Source organism: Leopardus geoffroyi, chromosome B3, assembly GCF_018350155.1.
Source record: "Leopardus geoffroyi isolate Oge1 chromosome B3, O.geoffroyi_Oge1_pat1.0, whole genome shotgun sequence".
Taxonomy (NCBI): Eukaryota; Metazoa; Chordata; class Mammalia; order Carnivora; family Felidae; genus Leopardus; species Leopardus geoffroyi.
The window spans coordinates 381,304-400,862 of NC_059337.1; the positions used below are offsets into that span (position 1 = coordinate 381,304).

The 19,559-nt window shown below is 60.3% G+C and overlaps 1 protein-coding gene and 1 long non-coding RNA gene across 5 annotated transcripts; one reads left to right on the forward strand and one right to left on the reverse strand.

The window, feature by feature from the left end:
• Positions 1-488: 488 nt before the first annotated feature.
• DNAJA4 (DnaJ heat shock protein family (Hsp40) member A4) lies at positions 489-14,822 on the reverse strand. 3 transcript variants are annotated; one of them, XM_045448520.1, is made up of 8 exons: positions 14,655-14,822; positions 13,908-14,046; positions 8,646-8,826; positions 6,972-7,076; positions 5,602-5,829; positions 4,500-4,730; positions 2,277-2,377; positions 489-2,176 (listed from the first exon to the last, which is right to left on the reverse strand). In XM_045448520.1, exons 1-8 carry the CDS (start codon positions 14,732-14,734, stop codon positions 1,961-1,963), a joined length of 1,281 nt encoding a protein of 426 aa, XP_045304476.1. In that variant the 5' UTR covers positions 14,735-14,822; the 3' UTR covers positions 489-1,960. The 3 variants fall into 3 exon arrangements, with proteins under 3 accessions (XP_045304476.1, XP_045304477.1, XP_045304478.1); XM_045448521.1 differs by lacking the exon at positions 14,655-14,822 and adding an exon at positions 14,481-14,496; XM_045448522.1 differs by lacking the exons at positions 13,908-14,046; positions 14,655-14,822 and adding an exon at positions 11,029-11,263.
• Positions 14,801-18,933, forward strand: LOC123582374. 2 transcript variants are annotated; one of them, XR_006704350.1, is made up of 2 exons: positions 14,801-15,236; positions 18,531-18,933. It is a non-coding gene; the product is annotated as an uncharacterized LOC123582374 (long non-coding RNA). The 2 variants fall into 2 exon arrangements; XR_006704349.1 differs by lacking the exon at positions 18,531-18,933 and adding an exon at positions 15,439-15,725.
• Positions 18,934-19,559: the final 626 nt, after the last annotated feature.

Sequence of the window (19,559 nt, forward strand, 5' to 3'; positions counted from 1 at the left end):
CACTGTACACTGTTAACTTTAGAGAGGCTGCCTTGACAGCGTCTATGGGCTCCAGCCCTGCCTCGGTTTCCCCGGAGGACCAGTACTTCGGTTCTCTCAGCAGCCACTTGAACTTGGTTGGCATGGAAATGGCTAGCACTCTGAAGCTTGCTGCTGTTTATCAAGAACCCCGTGTGCCTGTAAGTCCGGTCGTGGCTTTTCCCCAAACCCCCATCACCTCCCTCTCCTGCCTCTCGACCTTGGTCGCCCTCCTGTAACCACAGAGCCCTTGACGTTTCCTCTGCCTGTAGCGCCCCCGCCCCCCACACCCACAGGGGGGGCTCTGATGGCTGCCCCTCCTTTCCACAGCCGTCGCCCATAGCTGACGCTTGCCATTCTCACTCCAATTACAAGCTCCAGGACAGCGGAGGCCGACCCATCAGATCTCCATGTGAGGCACTTAACACCCCTCGTTTGAGCTTGAGATCATTTAAAAAACCAGAAGCATCTCTCATACCAGCTCAGTTTTAATTGTAAAGTGACAAGTGTACAGGTGGAGTACGTTTTAAGCAACACCTTCCAGATCCCACTGACGCGCCAAGGAAGGGGCTGGACGTAGTTGTGCCCCATCAACAGCAGTTCTCAATGGCAGGGGGGGTCACAGCACAGAGACGACACCCTGGAACCGTGGTCCATTTGTGAATGGATTTCCACACAGGCTGAGTTGGAAAAGGAGGCTTTTCCTGACCAGTGGTCAAAGCAGGCCTGGGGTGAGGGGGGCTTGCTCTCTCCTTATTTTGAGCAAGTTACGCCCAACACCCCCGCTGCGCCCCCCCCCCCCCCCCCCAGCCAGCAATGCCTGGTCCCCTGAGCCGCTCGCCCTGACTGCCACAGGCCTCCTGTGCCCTTCGACCCTGCTGGGGGCGGCCCCGGGTCTGCGGCGAACTCCGCTTCTGCCGAACCAAGGAGGGTGGAACATACAAGCGGCCTCGGCTTTAGCCCGCCCAGCGGCTTAGTTTCTCCTGACCGCCTGGAAGGACCGGGCCAGGAACAGCTAGAGCCTGAGGCAACCCTAAACATGAGCTGCGGTCGGCCTGCTGGGAGTGAAGCGATAGCTGTCGTCCCTCGGAGCAGGCCAGCATTTACAGCGGTGGCCCACGCCGCAGGCACGGCAGAGCCCGTCCACGCGCTTCTCGCCAAAGCAGCATCACGGGAGCAAGGAAGCCCTCCGCCACGCAGCCGACAAGAGCGGGGAGCCGGGTCTGGGAAGAGGCGACCGGGCCGTGGCGCCCAGGCCGGCCCACCAGGCTTCCCCCACCGCTGCTGCCGGAGGATGTGGGGCCCTCGGGAGGGCTTCCTTCTCTTTACAGAAAGCACTTTGGTGGGAGCATAGCAAAGACGGTCAACAAAAAATCATTAAGACCACAGAGAACAAGGTGTGGGGTCACACGCAAACAGCTATGGTGGTGTTTCATTTGGAACACGGACCCCACAAGCCAGGAAGCTTCCAGGAGAGACGGCCATACTCGCACCCCATTCCAGCCACAGGACAGTAGCCACCACGCTGGCCCCACAGCCCACACGGCGTGAGCCTGGCCCGAGAGCCCAGTCCAGCCCACGGACGTGCCTTTGTTCCCAAGGGCCCTCAAGAATCTAGATCTGGAGATGTCACAGGGGCAGCCCCAGACGAGGCCCCTGGTCCCTGCCCTGCGACCAGAAGCACAAAGTGTCAGGCCAACCGGCATCTCAAAAGTCTCCTGAAAATGGAAATGAACAGATCCCGTATGCAGACCAGAGGTAATTCACACTCAGAACGTTTAAATATAAATTAAGCTATAACTTAAGTTACAACCAAAAGAACAACAGAACCAAGACGACACTCGGCAGCTGAGGATGCTGGACACACAGACAGGACACGCCACACACGGGGCCGGGAGGTGATGCCGTTTTCATTGTGCCAACTTTACACTCAGGGCGCCGCTCACGCCGTCTGGCACTGCACCCCGGCCCGCGGCCCGTCGTCGTCGTCCTCGTAGGCCTCCCTGTGCTGGCGCCAGCCCTGCTCGCTGGGGTCGAACTCCTTCAGCTCGACCTGGTCCATGTCGTCCGTGACCCTCACCTTGTGTCGAGGGGGCAGAAGGGCCTCCAGCTGGGGGAGCTTGTCGGGAGGCAGCCAGTGTTTCTCGGGGAAGGTGACCTGTAGAGGGGAGGCCGGAGGGAGCGGCGCTGGTTCCTGCCCAGCCCTCCCCCACCCCCAACACCTCCAGGACAGGCCCGGAGGACGGGCGGGAACTTACCAAGAACTGGATGATCAGAGTCCCCTTCTCCAGGGGCGCTTTGTAGATCGGCATCCCCTCGTCGTGCACACACTTCAGGTCCCCGTGCTTGATCACCTCCCCTGCCGCACAAAAGGCTCCATTAGGAAGCAGGAAGACGGGGGTGGCCTGGGGGGGGGGGGGCTAGCACCCTGGCGGCACTACAGCCTCGCGGCACCCCTCCCCCGTCACAAAGGGCCGGTTTCAAAGTGAAGCGGGAGCCAGAACACCAGAGTCTGAGGGGGCGCCTGTGTCCGCAGCCCGACCCGCCCACCTGCCTCTGGGGTCTCGCGGCTACTTTTCCAGAAGGCACCACGGGCGCTGAGGCCCCCCGAGCCTCGCACGCCATCTCCCGCCTGACGCGAAGGAAGGAAGGAGCCGGGTCCCCACAGAAGCGAGCTCCTCGGCTCAGTAACGCAAATGCACAAACAAGGAGTAACGGGGCGGAGGAGACACCAAACGCTGTCAGCAGCCGGAGGAGGCCGCGCGCAGCGTGTCGCGGACCCCTCCGGGCCCTCCCGCCCGGGGCCTCCCGTGGGCTTGTCTGGTGGCAAGTTCTTCTGTCTCCACTCCTCCCCTCTCGCTTCCGCCTCTAACTGGGGGCCGGGAAGCCACACGCGGGAGGCGGCAGACAGGGGACAAGTGGGCTGCTCCCGGGGCACCTTCCTCGCGGATCCTAGCGGCTGCACTCCGGCAACAGGGGGAGGAGAAAGCAGCGAAGCCACAAGAAATAAGCCCGAGCAAGGAGAGACGGTAAAAGAAAAAAGGACAGGACGCAGAAAAGAAGTAAGAGAAGTCTCCGGCAGATGGCTCTCCGGGGCCCCGGCCCTTCCTTGTAACTGAGGGAGGTGGCGGGGGGGGGGAGTCTTCCCTGGGCCTGGTCCCATGTCACCCACCCCCGACCCTGTGGCCCAGGACGAGCTTTCCCGGAGCGGACACGGCCACCAGCCCAGCAGCACCGCCATCAGCTGGGGCCCTGTGAGCAGGTCATGAACCCGCACCTGCTCACCGCTGCTAGCCGGGGGCCCTGGGAGCCTCAGCCTTTCCCGCCAAGCCAAGCCAGGGGGAACGGGACCTGGGGAGGAGTCGCAAGTGTCACCTTACGCCGTGGGGCTTGATTGTGTGCAGACGCACACACAACAAACGATCAAACGGTCAAATGTTAGCAATGGGCAAATCACGTAGGGGGTCCTTGTACTGTTTTCACTTTCACGACTTCTGGTTGGTTTGAAGTTGTTTCCAAACACAAAGTTCAGAAAGAAAAAACTCTGATGAGGGCTTGGCTGTCTAATTCCATACGCTTCTGTGACAGAGGGGGACGCAGAGCAGGGGGAGGAAAGCGACACACACAGAACAAGGCCACAGAGGGAAGCGAGCGAGAGCCGGCAGAGGGGAGACCGGCAGGGAGCTCTGGGGTCCCCTCTCTACGCCGCACCTTAGGGTCTCAGTGCCGGCTGCCACCGCCCTTGGACAGGCGGGTCCCAGCCCAGCCCCAGCCTGCCCCTGCAGCCCTAAAGCCCAGATGCCGCTCTGCTCACGGCCCGACAGGGGGTGGAGGGAGCCTGGGTGTGTTGGCCACACCTGTGCACACGTGCTCTGACACGGATGGTCCCTGGCCCAGCCCCTCCCCTGCCGTCCTCCCACAGCCCTTCCTGCGAGGCGCCCTGCTGCCCACACGAGCCTGCTGTCCGTATGCGAGCTGGGTGCCCGGGCCCTGCAGGACCCTCATGGTCCCGTGGTCCTGGGAGGGCATCCCGTGTGCAGACGGGCAGGTCTGTGGGAGCGTCCGGGGCTCCGCTGACAGGCAGCGTCTTTTTCTCGGGAAATTTCTACCTTAAAACGTCTCCCCCTTGTAGTCGACAGTGCAGCGGCTGCGGGGACACGTGATGAGCCAGCCGCAGCCTGTTATCAGCTGTTTTCTTACCAAACCAATTTTTAAAAGCTTAAGTTGGCAGGTCCCAGTTACAGTGCTGGACCCCAAGATTCCCGTTTGAGGCTCCTCCCCCGGCTCTTTCCTTCTAGGGGAGTATTTTAAAAATTCACAAAATTCCCAAGTCGCTGGTGAGGATTTTGACCTTAGGGAAGATGAAGTCACGCCGACTTGCGTGACGGAAGTCCCCCACCCCCAGCGTGAAGCCAGGCTAGCGGCCAGCAACGTCATACGCAGTCAGCACAGCAGGGACGGACACACCTCCGAAACATTACCTGCCTTGGACGTAATAACGAGCACGCGATCGTCCAGCGTTTTTATCGTCTTCTTGAAGCCACAGAGGGCTTCAGAAAGCTGAAGTTTCATTTTCATGACCAAGTCGTGGCCTCGCCTCTGAAAGACACTATGTTCCTTCTGGTCAAGGACAATGATGACATCGCCAGGCTCCAGCTCAGGCTCCTGATCTCCTTCTCCATGAAACAGTATCTTCTGACCGTCTTTCATACCTGCGAGACATCACCCTTGCTGATTAGCACTTCTCCTAAAAACCATGCTTCCTACAGAGCTGTGAAGGTGGCACAGAGTCCTCTGGGGGTTTTACTCGCCAAACCTCCCAACTTGGAGGGAACCAGAGCGGTGGCTGGGATCACGCCCCCCCACCCCACCACATGGCGCAGCGGGGATGCCCTCCACCACCGCGCACACGCGGTCTTCTCGCTGCACGCGTGGGGCGCAGCTCTGGGGCTGCGTGCACACAGACACAGGGTTCGGGATGCTTGAACAGAAGTCCTTTGAGAACACCTGTCAGTCTGGGTGTTGACTTGTGCACTTTGGTCTCATCTCTCACGTAGCATATATTCACCAGGTTAGGAATCCACAGAATAATCCACGGAGAACCGCGCACCATGAAAAAGGCCTTGTAACGATGGCGCAGGCACAACAGACGGCAGGGGAAGGCGGGGGCGGGGAGGATCCGAGGCAGCAGAGGGACGTGTGCAGAAGGAGCACGCGGCCCCACGCGCACGAGCTCTGCGGCCCACGTTCGCCAGGATCCTCCCAGTGACTCTAACGGAATCGCTAGAGGACGGCGGGAGGACAACGGACCAAAATCAAGGTCCAGCGACTCTCAGAGCGCTGGAAAGCCCTAGAGAGGGGGTTGTTTTGGTCTCGAGGGAGCAGACCTCAGCAAGCAAACAGACAGGTGAAGGGGACGGCGGGGGGACGTGGGGGGACGAGAGGGGGCAAGAGGGCTCCGGGCACATCCGGGGCCCCTTGAGTGTCTGCAGCGTCACAGACCTCCCTTCCCGACGCCAGCACGCGCCCGCGGTCGGCACCGAGAAGCGCCTCCGGCCGGCGAGCGGCGCTGGGCGGCCTCACCTTTTTCAACGTGTACCTCGATGATCTTCTTCTCACGGGTCACCTTGGCGCCACCGCAGATCTCACAGCGGTCCCTGGGGCTGATGCGCTCGCCCTGGCCCTTGCACTCGACGCACACGGTCTGGATCTGCTGCACCACGCCCGGCCCGACCTGCTGGATGTGCACCTGCATCCCGCGGCCCTTGCACAGGGGACACTTCTCCACAGAGCCCTTCTTCCCGCCAACACCTGGGGGGCAGGAAGCAGAGCTGGGCACCAGGGCACGGGGGACACGGGGGGACTGGACTGTTTACACTCACGGAGAGCAACGCGGGAGAGTCTGGGCGATTCTAACGGAGCGGGTAGCATCCAGACGTAAACGTGGGGTCGCAAAGGTTCGCGGTCCCGGCCACACCAAGCCAATTCATCCCTCGGGCTTCCTCAGCCACGTCCTCTTCTCCCCTGCCCACAGGTGGCCGAGTGGGCCCGGCTGCGAGTACCGGAGGGGTGGCTCCCCAGCTCGGCCGACTCAGGACAACGTGCGTCCGAGGTCACCAGATACAATTTTTCTTGAAAAATCCTGTTTTGAAAACTCGTGTTCGTGGGGCGCCTGGGTGGCTCAGTGGGTTGAGTGTCCGACTTCAGCTCAGGTCATGGTCTCACAGTTCGTGAGTTCGAGCCCCGTGTCGGGCTCTGTGCCGACAGCCGGGAGCCTGGAGCCTGCTTCGGACTCTCCGTCTCCTCCGCTCTCTGCCCCTCCCCTGCTCCCGCTCTCTCGCTCTCAAAAATAAACATTAAAAAATAAAAAAACTAAAAAAACAACTCAAGATGCGGTGAACTATGCCCAGCTGCCTGGTTTGACAAAGCGTCACCGGAACACGGGCACGTCTGCTCATTTGTGCCAACAGCTGCTGGCGCACTGAGAGTTGAACGGTCCCCAGAGACCATGCGGCCCACAAGCCTGAAACACTACCGGGCCCTTTACAGAAAAAGTTTGCTGACCCCTAAGTTAGGTGGATCATCTTGACTTTAAATTTTTTTTTTTTTTTTAAATTAGGCTCCACACTCAGCATGGAGCCCAGCTCAGGGATTGGACTCAACCCCGAGATCAAGACCCAGGCTGACGTCAAGCTTCGAATGCTTAGCCGACTGAACTACCCAGGCACCCGACTTTTAAATTTTTTAAATTAATATGTTAAAAAAAAAAGTCACTCCATATAAAAAATGTCCAGGGCAGAGTAACACACATTTGGCCCTTAGGCTACCGGTTTGCAATCTGTTCGACCCTTATGTTTGAAAAAATCAAGTATCTTCCTCTGAACTGTAAACCAGAACCGTTTCGTCCTCTAAGGGATCAGACCTATGTGCCTCATTCAAACGTTAATCTTTACCTTCACATTTTTCACAAATTACGTTTTTCTGGAGGGCCAGCTTCTTTGTGACTCCGTTATATAAATCTTCGAGAGTTACAGACAGCTGATGTACCACATTCTTGCCTTCGGAGAGGGAGAAAGAACACCTGGGAATATGGTATTAAACGTGCCCACGGGACCCCCAGATGCGGGCACCTCCAGAGCCCGGAGCCACACCCACCACTCACTGTCCCGGCGCTCCCATCTCACCGGCCCACCCTCCGGGCCTCTGCCGGCCAGAACCAATTCTGTCCAGCGATTGACAGACGTGGACAAAACGACTTCCGTCTTTGCTTTCTCAGCACCCCCCTGAGGACGGAGCGATCACTGGGGGACCCGGCCTGGGGTCGCCGCTGTTCCCCATGACAGGGCCTCTCCCGCACAGGGGAGGCAGGACCAGCAGTCTAGGCACTTGAGCTGGAATTCTACTCTGCCCCGAGCGTAATGCTCTCTACTCTTTGAGCCCTTCTGTCGTCTGTGGCCAAGTGGGAACTCTCCCCTGCATCTTTGGGGTGGGAGTCTATGGTGACCCACAGGGTCGGAACCCCCCCCCCCCCACCGTGGGACCCTCACGCTCCCCAAGACAAGACCCCCCCTCCCCTGCTGCCTGTGGGGCCCTCACAATCCCCAAGACAAGCTGCCGTTTCCTGGCCGTAAACTTTGAGACACAACTTGATCCAGGGCGTGAAGTGGTTCATCTCAGAGCAGTGAGGGCACCCACGGTCTTACTCGTGTCCATAACGTCACTGACAGGAGCGGCTACGCACCCAGACCACGCGGGGAGACCTTCCTAACCTCCGCGTGATTTTCGGCTCCCTGCGTTCAAGACTTGACAGCCAAGCTTCTGAAGCTCAGTGTCTGTCATAACGTAAAAACAAAACCCCCTTATTCAATACCCAGGGCCTCTTGCCGACCCAAACCACCCCGCTTAAACCCCAATGCAGAGCTGGCTGCTTCTGATTTTACCCAGGATTTTAACAAGCTTGGCTATCTATCTGGTTTCAAGGTCCAAAGCAGATCATCGACAGGGAACCAGAAGGGGGAAGGGGCAATTCGAGACCACGGCTAACAGAGGCGGCAGAGGACACAGCCTGGTGGGAGGGACGAGGTGGAAAAGCCAATCCCAGAATCAGAAACAGCAGCCTGGGGCCACTCAGCCACGGCCGGTCCCTCCTGCAGCCCCCGGGGATGAAGCCGCTAACCCACAACACGTTCCAGAGAGAAGGGGGTGAATCGCGTCACCTGGAAAACTGGAGCGGGCTGAGAAAACAAGGCCACACTGCAGAGTGCCAGCCACACAGAGCGCAGGGCCCCCGGCCAGACGGGGGGCAGAGACAGCAGGTGCCATGATGTCCCTCAGGGCACTCAGGGGCCTGACCCCAAGGACGGAGAAGCAGAGGGCAAGATGAACATCCTTCCCGGCCGCCAGTGCCCCTGCTCCCTTTCGGGTCGTGTCTGGAGGGTGTCAGGTCAGTGGTACGCGTGCTGAGGCGTTCCAGGTGCCTGGATACCCGCTAAGGGGTGAACCGTTTAAAGCTAGAGACCCCCAAACACGACGTGTGCGCCCTGTTAAGGCATAACCCGTCTCGATTCCAATAACACGTATGATCTGAAAACTATAAAATGTGCCCAACGTCTTCAACAAGTATTTACCTCTTCTCTCTCTTGCCATCCGTCCCCCGCCACCAAAGAACATGTCAAATATGTCCATGGGTGACGAGAAGCTGGGGCTGCCCGAGCCTCCTTCCTTAATCGCCTGTTCACCACCCTGGTCATAAATGTCCCTTTTCTTTGGATCCGAAAGCACTTCATATGCCTGGGATATGAGCTTAAACTTTAAGATGAAACGAGAGAGAGAGAGAGAGAGAGAGATTACAATGAGAGAGAGGAGGTTTGAGGACTTTGTGAGGCACCCCCACCAGCACAGACGCCACGGCAGACACATTCTGCACCTGCTCCCCCGACGCCAGCAGCCTGCGCCCTCTGGAACCTGGCTTCTCCGGGAAACAGGGGAACCGAGTGAGGGGCTGGTGGCAGGGCCTCTCGGGAGAGCGAGGGGAGCTCCTCCAGCCTCGGCCGCCCGGGGCTCCACCTACCACCCGATAGCACCCCGGCCCCCGACCCCCCGGCCCCCGGGTGCAGCCACCTCCCAGCTCAGGAGCAGCTTCCCTGCTTCCCTAGCACGAAGCTCAGTTACAGACGTCCGTGCGCGCACCCGTCCCCACGCACAGCTGTCCCCACACGTACCTGTCCCCGCGCATCTGTCCTCCTGACCTTGCCCTCAGGCTCCCCATCTCGCCTCCCGCCAGCACCAAAACCTCTCTCCTCACATCTCATCTGCCTCCCAATGTTTACATCCGAGGCCCCAAAGTGGACGAAACACCCCATGCGTCGCCCTCCTGCTGGAACTGTGTCACTGGCAACCAGTTATTAAAAAAAAATGTCAGAAAACCCCAACGGAAAGACCTTCTAGAAAACTAAATGCAATGTGACCCCGGACTGGGGAACAATGGCTAGAGAAGACAGTGGGACAAGTGGAGACGTGTGCACTTGTTCCTTGGGGGAGAGGCGTACGGCTGATCCGTGCGGGGATGTGGGTTTTCCTCGGCGAGACCTGCCAACTTTCTGGGCCGAGAGCTCACGCTGGGTGCAGCTTCGGGTAACCGTGACGGGACAGGTAGAGCAGACACAGTGACACGTTTACAGTGCGAGAAGCTGGTGAAGGAAACACGCGTGTCCACACTCCTGCCTGTCTTTCCGTCCGTGTGTGCAAGCTTTCAACATAAAATTAGGACAATATAAAGTATCTCCAGCGCATCCGTGCTCGCCACGCCCCAGGCCCGCTCCGCAGAGGCGACCGCCGCGACCTCGCCCGTGTCCCGCCTCTCGTGCTCATGCCAGCTGCCGGCGCCACAGTGAGTCGGCCCGGGCCACGGGGCGCCAAGGCCAGACCGCACGTATCCTCAGACTGAACCCCCACTGCAGCTGGGACAGCTTCGTCCCCTGCTGGGACCCAGAGGGACGCGTGGCGTGGGGAAGGCACTTGGGACTCGTGAGATGAACGGCTTGATTCTGGGGGGGCTTCAGAAATGCACACGGACGCGGGGTCCCGGCCCTCCAGAGGCACTCCCCGGTCTGAGACCAGGCTCGACGTGAATATCCCGTGAGGCAGCTGCCTCCGTAAAACACACAGAAAAGAAAACGTGCTATGAAGCCACAAACACGGGGGCGCCTGGGGGGCTCGGCTGGTCGAGTGCCGGACTCGATTTCGGCTCAGGTCACGATCTCACGGTCCGTGGGTTCGACCCCGAGTCGGGCTCTGTGCTGACAGCGCGCAGCCTGCCTGGGACTCTCGCTCTCTCCGCCCCCGCCCTGCTTGCACATGAGTGTGTGTGCACCTTCTCTCTCTAAGTAAACTTAAAATACACACGTCTGCAAATCTGACAGAAGTACTACGTTTCCTCTTGTGTTACAGATGCCGGGTAGAGATCTAACATGTACCTGATCAACAAATGACAGCTAGTAACTAGGTAATTTTAAGAATTAAGTCTTCAAGGGACATCAGATCCTACTCCAGGCAGCCAGACCTTCTGCTAAGTTAATTCTCCGCATTTCCGCAAAGCGGCAGGCACCAGTCACGACCACCGCTCTGCACGGCAGAGTGTGGGGATTAGGTGCCCGGGACGTTAGCTCTGACAGCAGGGAGACCGGGCTCCCCCCCGACCCGAGTTCCTGGGCCTGTGTGTCAGGGGCTAGATACGCTCCCCGAGAATTTCCACGGGAAGCACTCACCAAACGTCCTGGATGCCTGAAAGGAACTTGGACGTAGCTGACCCCGTGATCAGTCTGAGGAAGCAGAAGCGACGGCCTGTCCGGGGGGCCGTGTCCCACGTGGGAGGGGGCTCCCACTTCTACCGGCCCGTCGCCCCCCCCTCCTGAGCTGCAGCCCTCCAGACCCCAGTTCAGGTTCGCCTCACTGCCGGACACTCGGGCTCCGACCGGCTCACCTTTCAGTCTGCGATCGTTCGCCACCCACCTTAACGAGATTACTGTGCAGCGAGGAAAAAACGGCTCTGGAACGACGTCTCAACTTGGAAAAGTACTTCTGATAAAATACCATGTAGCGAGAAAAAAATGTACCAGGATGACCACGTCTGATCCCCCCGGAAAGAGCTGCCTGCGAAGAGGCACCGTCACGGCAGTTAGGGTGACGTGTACTAGGTGGTTTTTCTCTACGTTCTGGTATTTCCTGTACTGTTATGCTCTCTTTTATGATTTTTCAACTTGAAAATCTACGACCCAAACTAAAATTTACGGTGCAACGGGCCAAAAGACGGGATGCATCTCAAGCTGATCAGGGTAGCAGTCCAGACACCCCCAGCCCTGCCCGAGAGGGACTGGCTTACTGGTCCCGCCAGAAGGGCCCATGGAAAGCTGGCGGGACGAGGGGACTGCGGACTCCACAGGGCACCTGACGACAAACACGGCCGCTCGGTGCTTAGCAACACAGGACAACAGGGCCCAAAACAAAGGCCAACGGCCATCTTAGCGGTCTCCCTGCAGGGCGGAAAGACCGGCTTCATCTATTTTTGAAGAGACATGAATAATACAGTGACAAACCTGGGAAGAAAATAAAGACTCTACCTGTGACACATCAAGTGGGTGACAACTGCACACAGACTTGAACAGACAACACAAGGTCTTCACAGTGTGCCCAGCACAAAGAAGCCCAGGAAGGAGGCATCGGGTGAAGAATGAGTGAGTCTAGGGAACCCTATGGCACAGAGTTTCTATGAATTGTGTCCAGTCTCCTCGCCCCCTGTGATCTCCGACCCAATTTTCACGGAGCGCCCGATGCCCCCTCCACCGCAAAACCTTCCCTCCGGAACCGCCCCCTACAGGGCATGCACACCCCCCCCCCTCCCCCATCCACCCACAGCCAGACACCAGGCCCGTGACCGTGCAATGGCGAGCACAGGTGCAGGAGACCAGCCCGGTGACTCGGAGTTTGGCTCAGAGGCAGCCCACCAGAGCTTCCGCCAACAACCAAACTGAAGGGTTGTATCCCCGTATCCCCCTCATGGAAGGCGGGGCCGGGGGACATCACGGAACCCCTGCTCCAGGCAGAGAGGAACATACCAGACTTCACCATCAAGAGACTCATTTACGGGACACCCATTTGGTGCCCGAAAATAAGCTGTGGGATGGGTTTCTACAGGACAACGCCGATGGGAACGTGGGACAGCTCGGGTCCAGCTTAAAACAGCTTCGGGACAGCGATGGCACAGTCAGTCCAGCTGTGCGCACGCGGTCGTGAACTCGCTCCTGGAAAGTGCCAGGAGACCTGACCTGAAGCTGGAGTCAGGAGGCTTTCCCCCAAGCTGCCTCTAGCCAGCCTCTGAAACACTGAGTGAGAAGCCCGGCTACGCTCTCATTAACGGAGAGTCTCAGAAACGGGCCACGGCGAATTTGGGAGCACATCTATGAGACACCAACGCCGTGCAGAAAGCCGGTGACTTTCAAAGCTACAGCAAGCCATCTAAATATAGAGGAAGAATTCGAGTGAGTGACAAGACAAAACGGTCTTGCAGGAAAGCATGTTAAGCTTGTGACAGCCACATTCGGCACACGTGGCTAAATATAAATATTCTATCACTGTTGCCACCGGCCAACCTTCCTGAAGGAGCCTCCTCCAGCACGGGGCAGTGAACACAGGCGGGCACTCACGCTAGCCCCGTTGCCACAGGTCCAAGTGCTGGATGGTTGCCTGCGGCCTCAAGGGTGACAGCCCGTGCTGCCAGCGACTACAAAAGTCCACCTCCCCAACGTCATCGGACACCAAGTTTTATAAGAGAGTGGCAGAAAGTGGAGGGAGGAGTGGACAGGCCAACAGACTGTCCCAAGGATCCACGCGGGGTCCTTCCAGTCCCCGGTCAGGCGCATAGTGAGCCCAAGGAGGCCGGCTCTGTTCCCAGGAACAGCAAACAGTTGAATTCAGGTGCCTATTGCAGAATTCCCCAGCCTATTATTGATACTTGGAATCAACTGTGGGTCATTTGTCACGGAAAACCTGGAATATTCCCGCAAAATGATGTATCTGGGCAGAGATCTCTCCATTCCTGCTTAACAGATGTGATTATTCAATGCCTGACAGGAGACAGACGCACAGACCAAATCTGGCCAGCGGTTCAGCTGACTGACACCCGGTTTGTCTCAGGTCCTAGCGAGAAACTCACCCCTGGGGTTTGTGCGTCAAGGGACGAGCACGGAACAGTTCAGCCCAGTTGCTCCTGGCGAGTGCACAAACTTCTGCCGTGTGCCTCAGTTCACTGGGTTGCTGGCTGCCCTTCTGCAGAACTTCCCTCCAGCGGTGTGCCCACCAGGCTTCCCGCCACCAACCCTGACCCCAGCCCAGCCACAGCCTGGGCCCCGCCCCCTATGCGCGGCAGGACCCCAGCTCCAGCCCCCGAGCCCCAACCCCGACTCCAGCCTCCACAGCAGCCCGCAGCCCGTGGCCAGGCGCCTGTCCCCAACCCCAGCCCAGGGCCCTAGCAACCTGTCCCGGACCCCAGCCCCCGTGGCCTGTCGCCGAGCCCGCTCCCACCCCCGCCGCACCCTGGGCCCCAGCCACCTATGCCCGCCCCGACCCCAGCCCCAGTCCGGGACCCCACCGCCTGTCCCCGACCCCGGCCCCAGCCTCGCTGCAGCCTTAGTCCTGCACCCGACCCGACCCGACCCGACCCCGACGGAAGCCCAGGCCCGCCGCAGCTCGGACCCCCGCCGCCTATGCCCGGCCCCGACCGCGGCTCCAGCCCCCGGCCCCCGACTCCAGCCCCGGCCCACAACCCCAGCCCCCGGACCCCGACCCGGCCCCGCCGACGACCGCCGCCAGTGCCCGGCCCCAGCGCGCCGCACCTTCTCGCCCTCATCCGGGTTCTTGTCCGGGTGGTACTTGAGCGCCAGCTTCCGGTAGGCCTTCTTGATCTCCTCCGGGGACGCGCTGGGCTTCACCCCCAGGATGTCGTAGTACTGGGTCTCCTTCACCATCTTGGCTCTGCGGGCGGGGCGGGCGAGGCCGGTCAGCGCCCCCCGGACGACCCGCCGCCCGCCCGCGCGTCCCGCTCCGGCTCCCGCTCCCGCTCCGGCTCCCGCCGCCGCCGCCGCCGCCCTGGGCTCCCGCCGCCCGCCGCCCGGGGCCGCCGCACTCGGCCTCCGGCGCCTCCGCCGCGGGTTTTATTCGGCGCCGGCGGAAGGTTCCGCGAGGAGACGGTGACGCCACAAAGGCCCAGAACCTTCGCGGAGGTTCCGGCGGCGCCCGGGCGGGCGGGGCAGCGGGTGCGCGGCCGGGACCCCGACCCCGACCCCGACCCCGACCCCGACCCCCGACGGCCGACTCACTGGTGCTCTGCCACCGCGCCCGGCTCGCCCCGCCCCCGAAGCCCTCGGCTCGCCCGGAGCTGGACGCCGGATCCCCGACGTCCGACTCACCCGGTGCTCAGCGCCCGCGCCCGGCTCGTTCGGCCCCTGACCCCCGACGTCTATGTCACCCAGCCTCCAGCTGCGGATCCCCCGCTCACCAGGAGCTGGACTGGACACCTGACTCCCGACGCCCCCCGCCCCGGGCTCGCCCTGCCCCACCCCCGCGAGACCCCGCCGGCCCACCTGCTGTTCTGGGCGGTCCGCTCCTCCGGCTGCCCGTCCGACTCCCCGGGACGCCAGCTCTGATCGCCGCCCCGGGCCATGTCTGGGGGCTGGGAAGGGGGCTTGGGCGTCCGGGGCCGCCGCCTTGCCCTGCGGAAGACCAGACAGCCCGAGGGGTCGCGCCGGCGGGAACCGTGCCCCGAGGGGTGGGACTGAGCCAGCTTCGTCCCGGGCTCCGCGCCCTGCCGCGCCCAGGGGTGTGGCCGCCCTCTGTGCGGTAATGGCAGGGGGGCGCGCAGCGGCCAGAGGTGGGCTGCGGCGTCTTTGAGGGGGTTAGAGCGGACCGGGGTCCGCCGCCGCGGGGGGGATGGGGTGCAGTTCCCGAGACCCTACGGCAGCCGGCACCCCCCCCCCCCCCCCACTTCCCGCCGTGGGGCATTTGCAAGGCAGGGGCGAGCGTGAGGCCTTACGGATATGTGTGGTGCTGCTTTGCTGGCTCCAGCTGTGCACCGTGGCCTCCCCACCGCGCACACCTGGGAACTCCTGAAGCCCTCCAAGGGCGAGCAGTGACACCCCACAGATGTGGGCAGTGACGCCCTTCAGGTGTGAGTAACCACGTTTCCAGGTCTCCCAAGAGAGGGCGGTGGTCTCGCATCCACTCAGGCCGGACTGCTCAGGGACCCAGTGTTGTGCACGTTGGGGGTGGGGGTGGCGCTGGAGCCTGCGTCCGGACCCTCAGGGGGCTCGGTGGCTCAGGGCCCTGTGTGGAAGGGTACAATAACAAGTCTCTGTCTGACCTGCCCAGGCTGTGCCCAGCTCTCTGTAGGCGCCTGGTAGCCAGATCGCTACCCTCGGGCAGAAACCGGCCCAGAAGGAGGGCTATCCGAGAACCGCAGGCCTGCTCCGGCCGCCTTGGCTCCCACTGTGGAACATTCTGTCAGGGCAGCGAGGGCTCCCCTCTCCGGGGTCCCCTGGTCTCGGGTGGGGTCCTGTGGCTGAGGCAGGCCCTCTGCCCTCCTCCACGCGTTCGGTGGGGGAGTGGAATGACTTTTGACATCCAAGCGAAATTAAACTGTCGTCTCTGGTTTGGGAGACATTGCCTTTTCCTCTCAATTAGTCCCCTTTAGATCAGTAACCTTCGGACGGAGGATGCAGAGCTGGAGGTCAGGGGGCCTGGCCCCCCCAGCAGATATTTGCGGTGTGAAGCTTAGCCTCTCTCTGAGCTGGTTTGCTCATCCGCAGGCCACGGTCATCGCCACCTGCTCGCCTGCCTTCCTCGCGGGGCTCTCCGGGGGTCAGATGGGATGATAACCGTGAAGGCTTCAGGCACAGTGGGTCTCACTCCCAGCAGCTCTCACAGGGACCACGTGGGAGCTTCTGAACATCCCTGCGTCCAGGCTGCACTGTGGACCAGTTCCATCAGAACTTTTAAGGCTCCCCAGGTGACTCCAGTGTGCCAGCAGAACTGAGAGCCACTGCCCAGTGCCACATGCCTCCCAGACACATACCCTGGACCAGCCAGGGTCACGTCATGATGGCCATATGTGGGAGGCCCGGAAATCGTGAGGCCTAAGTTCAGATCCCAGCTTTGTTACTTCTGGCTGCGTGATCTTGGGCAGGGGCGTCAACCTTTCCGAGCCTTAAATTCCTTGATTTTTTGGTGGGATCATTTTAAAAGTATCCGCCTCATAATTTTGTAAAGCACCTGGTACGTAGTTTCAACACGTTGATGCGTTTTGTTTTCCTTTTTCCTTTTGTCTACACAAAATCGGCCGACAAAGATTCTTTCCGTTACGGACTCTACCCAAGCTCTCTGAGCCCTCTTCGCTGCTGGGCCTCAACCTTGGCCTATAAAGACTTGAGTAAACGCTAAGGCCGTATCCCTGAGATGACACTGACCCTCAAAGCGCCTGCGTGAGAGAGCTCAAGGCTGCCCAAACTTGTTACTGTTTACCCCTCCCCAACACCTGGGGGCAGGGCCTATGTCTCCCAGTCTCTGAGGCGAGTAGGGTCCTCACTTCAGGAACTGCCAGCCGGCAGATGCGGCTGGCCTGAGTGGGTCCACACTGGCCCTTTGTAAGGGCGTGCCCCTGCCCCTGCCCCCCCCTCCCTCTGGAGCACCAGTCAGTTCTGCCTGTTGCCGGGGCCGTTAAAATCCGTACTCCTTTGAACAGGGTCTTTGTTTACCTTTGACAAAGCCTCTGATGAGATAGCAGGTTGTTTCCCGTAGTTAGTCATGGGAGGATCTGAGACTTTACACGTTTGTTTATCGGTTACGCTTTTATTTTCACGGTTACTTGCATCACGGCATCTGTTGTGAGTGACGTTGGTTTGCCAGTCGCAGTAAGCAACTTAAAGTTTCCTTTACGTTTAGATTTAAAAAAAAAAAAAGGACTTGTTGTAGGTCTCTGAGATTACAGGTGGCGTTTGAATGACTGAAATTTGGGAAACGCGGACCCAATTCCGCACCTCATCTTACAGCCAAGGAGACTTTTAGATGGAAAGGAGACAGTGAGAGGCACGGAACGGGCCTTGCCCCCGACTCACAGTGCCGGGCTCCCCTCGTGGCCCAGGTGGGAGAAGAGTCCGAGCGGGCACAGAAAGCGCTCTTCCAAAGTCAACCGGGAACGGGTTCTTCACGGGGTCTACCGAAGAGGGACAGCCACCTGTGCCCGGGGAGGGAGGTCAGGAGGGAATTTGTGGAGGGGGACAGGCACCACACACCGGAAATGAGCAGACGGGTGGGGGAGCCACGCCGAGGGGGGCAGCAGAATAGAGGCAGAGAGCACGGTGCCACCGGTGGAGGGAGGCTCTGAACTGGGCGGGAAGCGGGGACAGGGGTGCCGGAGCCTGCCCGTGGGGAGGAGTCTTCTCCTCCTGCGATGGCCCCCGGGAGCCATTGAAAGTCTTAGAGCGGGAGCTGCTTTCTGGGGGGACGACCAGCAGTACACAGCAGTGGCTAGGAGGGCTCTGAGCTGGACAGCGCCGAGTTGAGAGGCCAGGGGGAAGGCGGGCTGGCCCAGAGAAAGGGTGCGGAGGGAGGGAAGGGTGCAGAAACCTCTCGAGGAGGTGGGGGGAGGAAGAGCAACTGTTGGAGAGCGAGAGCGGGAAGAGAAGCAGGAGTGTGGACAGGAGCCAAGACCACGCAAGGCCAGAGGGGCCAGGCGGCAGGGGCCCAGGGGTTGCAGGGCCAGGGCCCCGAGGGGCGGCCACGGCGTCTCTCCAACGGCAGGATGTTAATTTGTTGGCCCCAAAATAGCAGGTGTTCTCCAGGCCCCTGTTTCAGTATCTGCTTCCCTACCTCTCTCTGGCTGTGTGACTTTGGGCAGATCCCCTCTCTCCAAGCCTCGGTTTCCCCTTCTGCACGGAGGGCAAGAACGCCAACCTCGTGGGGTTCTTGTAAAGGTTGATGGGGGGGCACGCGTCAAGTGCTGAGTGTGTGCCCAGCAGACGGCCGGGCTCATGGGATGGAATTTATTGATTTCCAGCAATAAATGGATGGGCGGCGTGCACCTCCGTGTGCCAGAGCCACGTGGGGCAGCAGCAGCACCCAGCTGCATGAAGGGAGTGCCTGCCCCAGAGGAGCCCACGGACCGGCCACGCCTGAGCACCCCGGTCTAACCCTCTGGGTAACCCCCGGCGTGGGCCATTTTGCCAGCGTGCCAGCCCGGGGATTCGTATCAAAATGACCACCGCTGCCTTGCTTTAACGGACCAAACCCAAGCTTCTGATGTTTCTGTGGGTTACAGTTGCCAAGAGCCCACGTACTCCTGGGACTCCGGCCTCACCCACAGCTGCTGCCCCCAGTAACGGGGTAGGGGTGGGGGGGTCTGTTTCAGGAGAAAAAACTAAGAAAGTAAGGGAACGGTCTCCCTGGCGTGTTGTTGTGCTTTGCAGATGATGTCCCGAGGTCCTCTCATCAGACCGGCGTCCCGCGAGGCCGCACGGCTGCAGAGAAGGCGGCCGCCGACCATCTCTGCCTGTCTGTCCGGCACCGAGGGAGGCCCACGGGGAGCAGCCCAACTCTAGCCTGCGTGGGGCTCACATCAGCCAGCAGGGAGACCAGCCCCTAGCCACACGGTGTGGTGACAGCCACGAAGGAGACGTGCGGGCACACCCTGCATCCGCCCTGGTGCGCCCTGCAGATACCGCCTTCTTCCACACCGAGGGTCTGGGGTGACCCTGCGCTGAGCGTGTCTCCACTGCTCCGACCGCACCTCCCTCGGTGTCTCTGTGCCACAGTCTGGTAATTCTCCCAGTATTTCAGACATTTCCATTACCATTCTATTTGTCACGGTGAGGTGTGACCGGTGATCTTTGGTGTTAGTATTGTGATCGTCTTAGGGGCACCGGAACGGGGCCCGTGCGAGACGGCAAACTTAGCGATAAATGTTGGCTGTGCTCTGAATGCGCCCACCGCCGGCTGCCCAGCCCTCTCCCCCCTCCGCAGACCTCTCTCTTCCCTGAGACGCAACAGTGTTGAAATCGGGCCAGTTAGTAACCCTACAGTGGCCTCTAAGTGTCCAAATAAAGGGCCAGCATCACACGTCCCTCACTTTAAATCAAATCTGGAAAAGGTTAAGTTTAGCGAGGAAGGGCCTTTCGTGCCAGCGAACCACGTCGCGACAGCAAAGGCAAAGTTCTTGACGGAAATCAAAGGGCTCCACCGGTGGCTATGGATGATAAGAAAGGGAAACGGCCTTATTGCCGATGCAGAGAGAGTTCGAGTGGTCTGGACAGAAGGTCCAGCCGGCCACGACGTTCCCTTCAGCTGAAACCTCATCCAGAGCAAGGCCTGAGGCTCTTCGACTCTGCGAAGGCCGAGAGAGGGCGGGAGCTACAGGAGGACCAGTCTGAAGCTGGCAGAGGCTGGTTCCCGAGGTGCAAGGACAGACACCGTCCCCACGACAGGTGAAGCAGTGATCC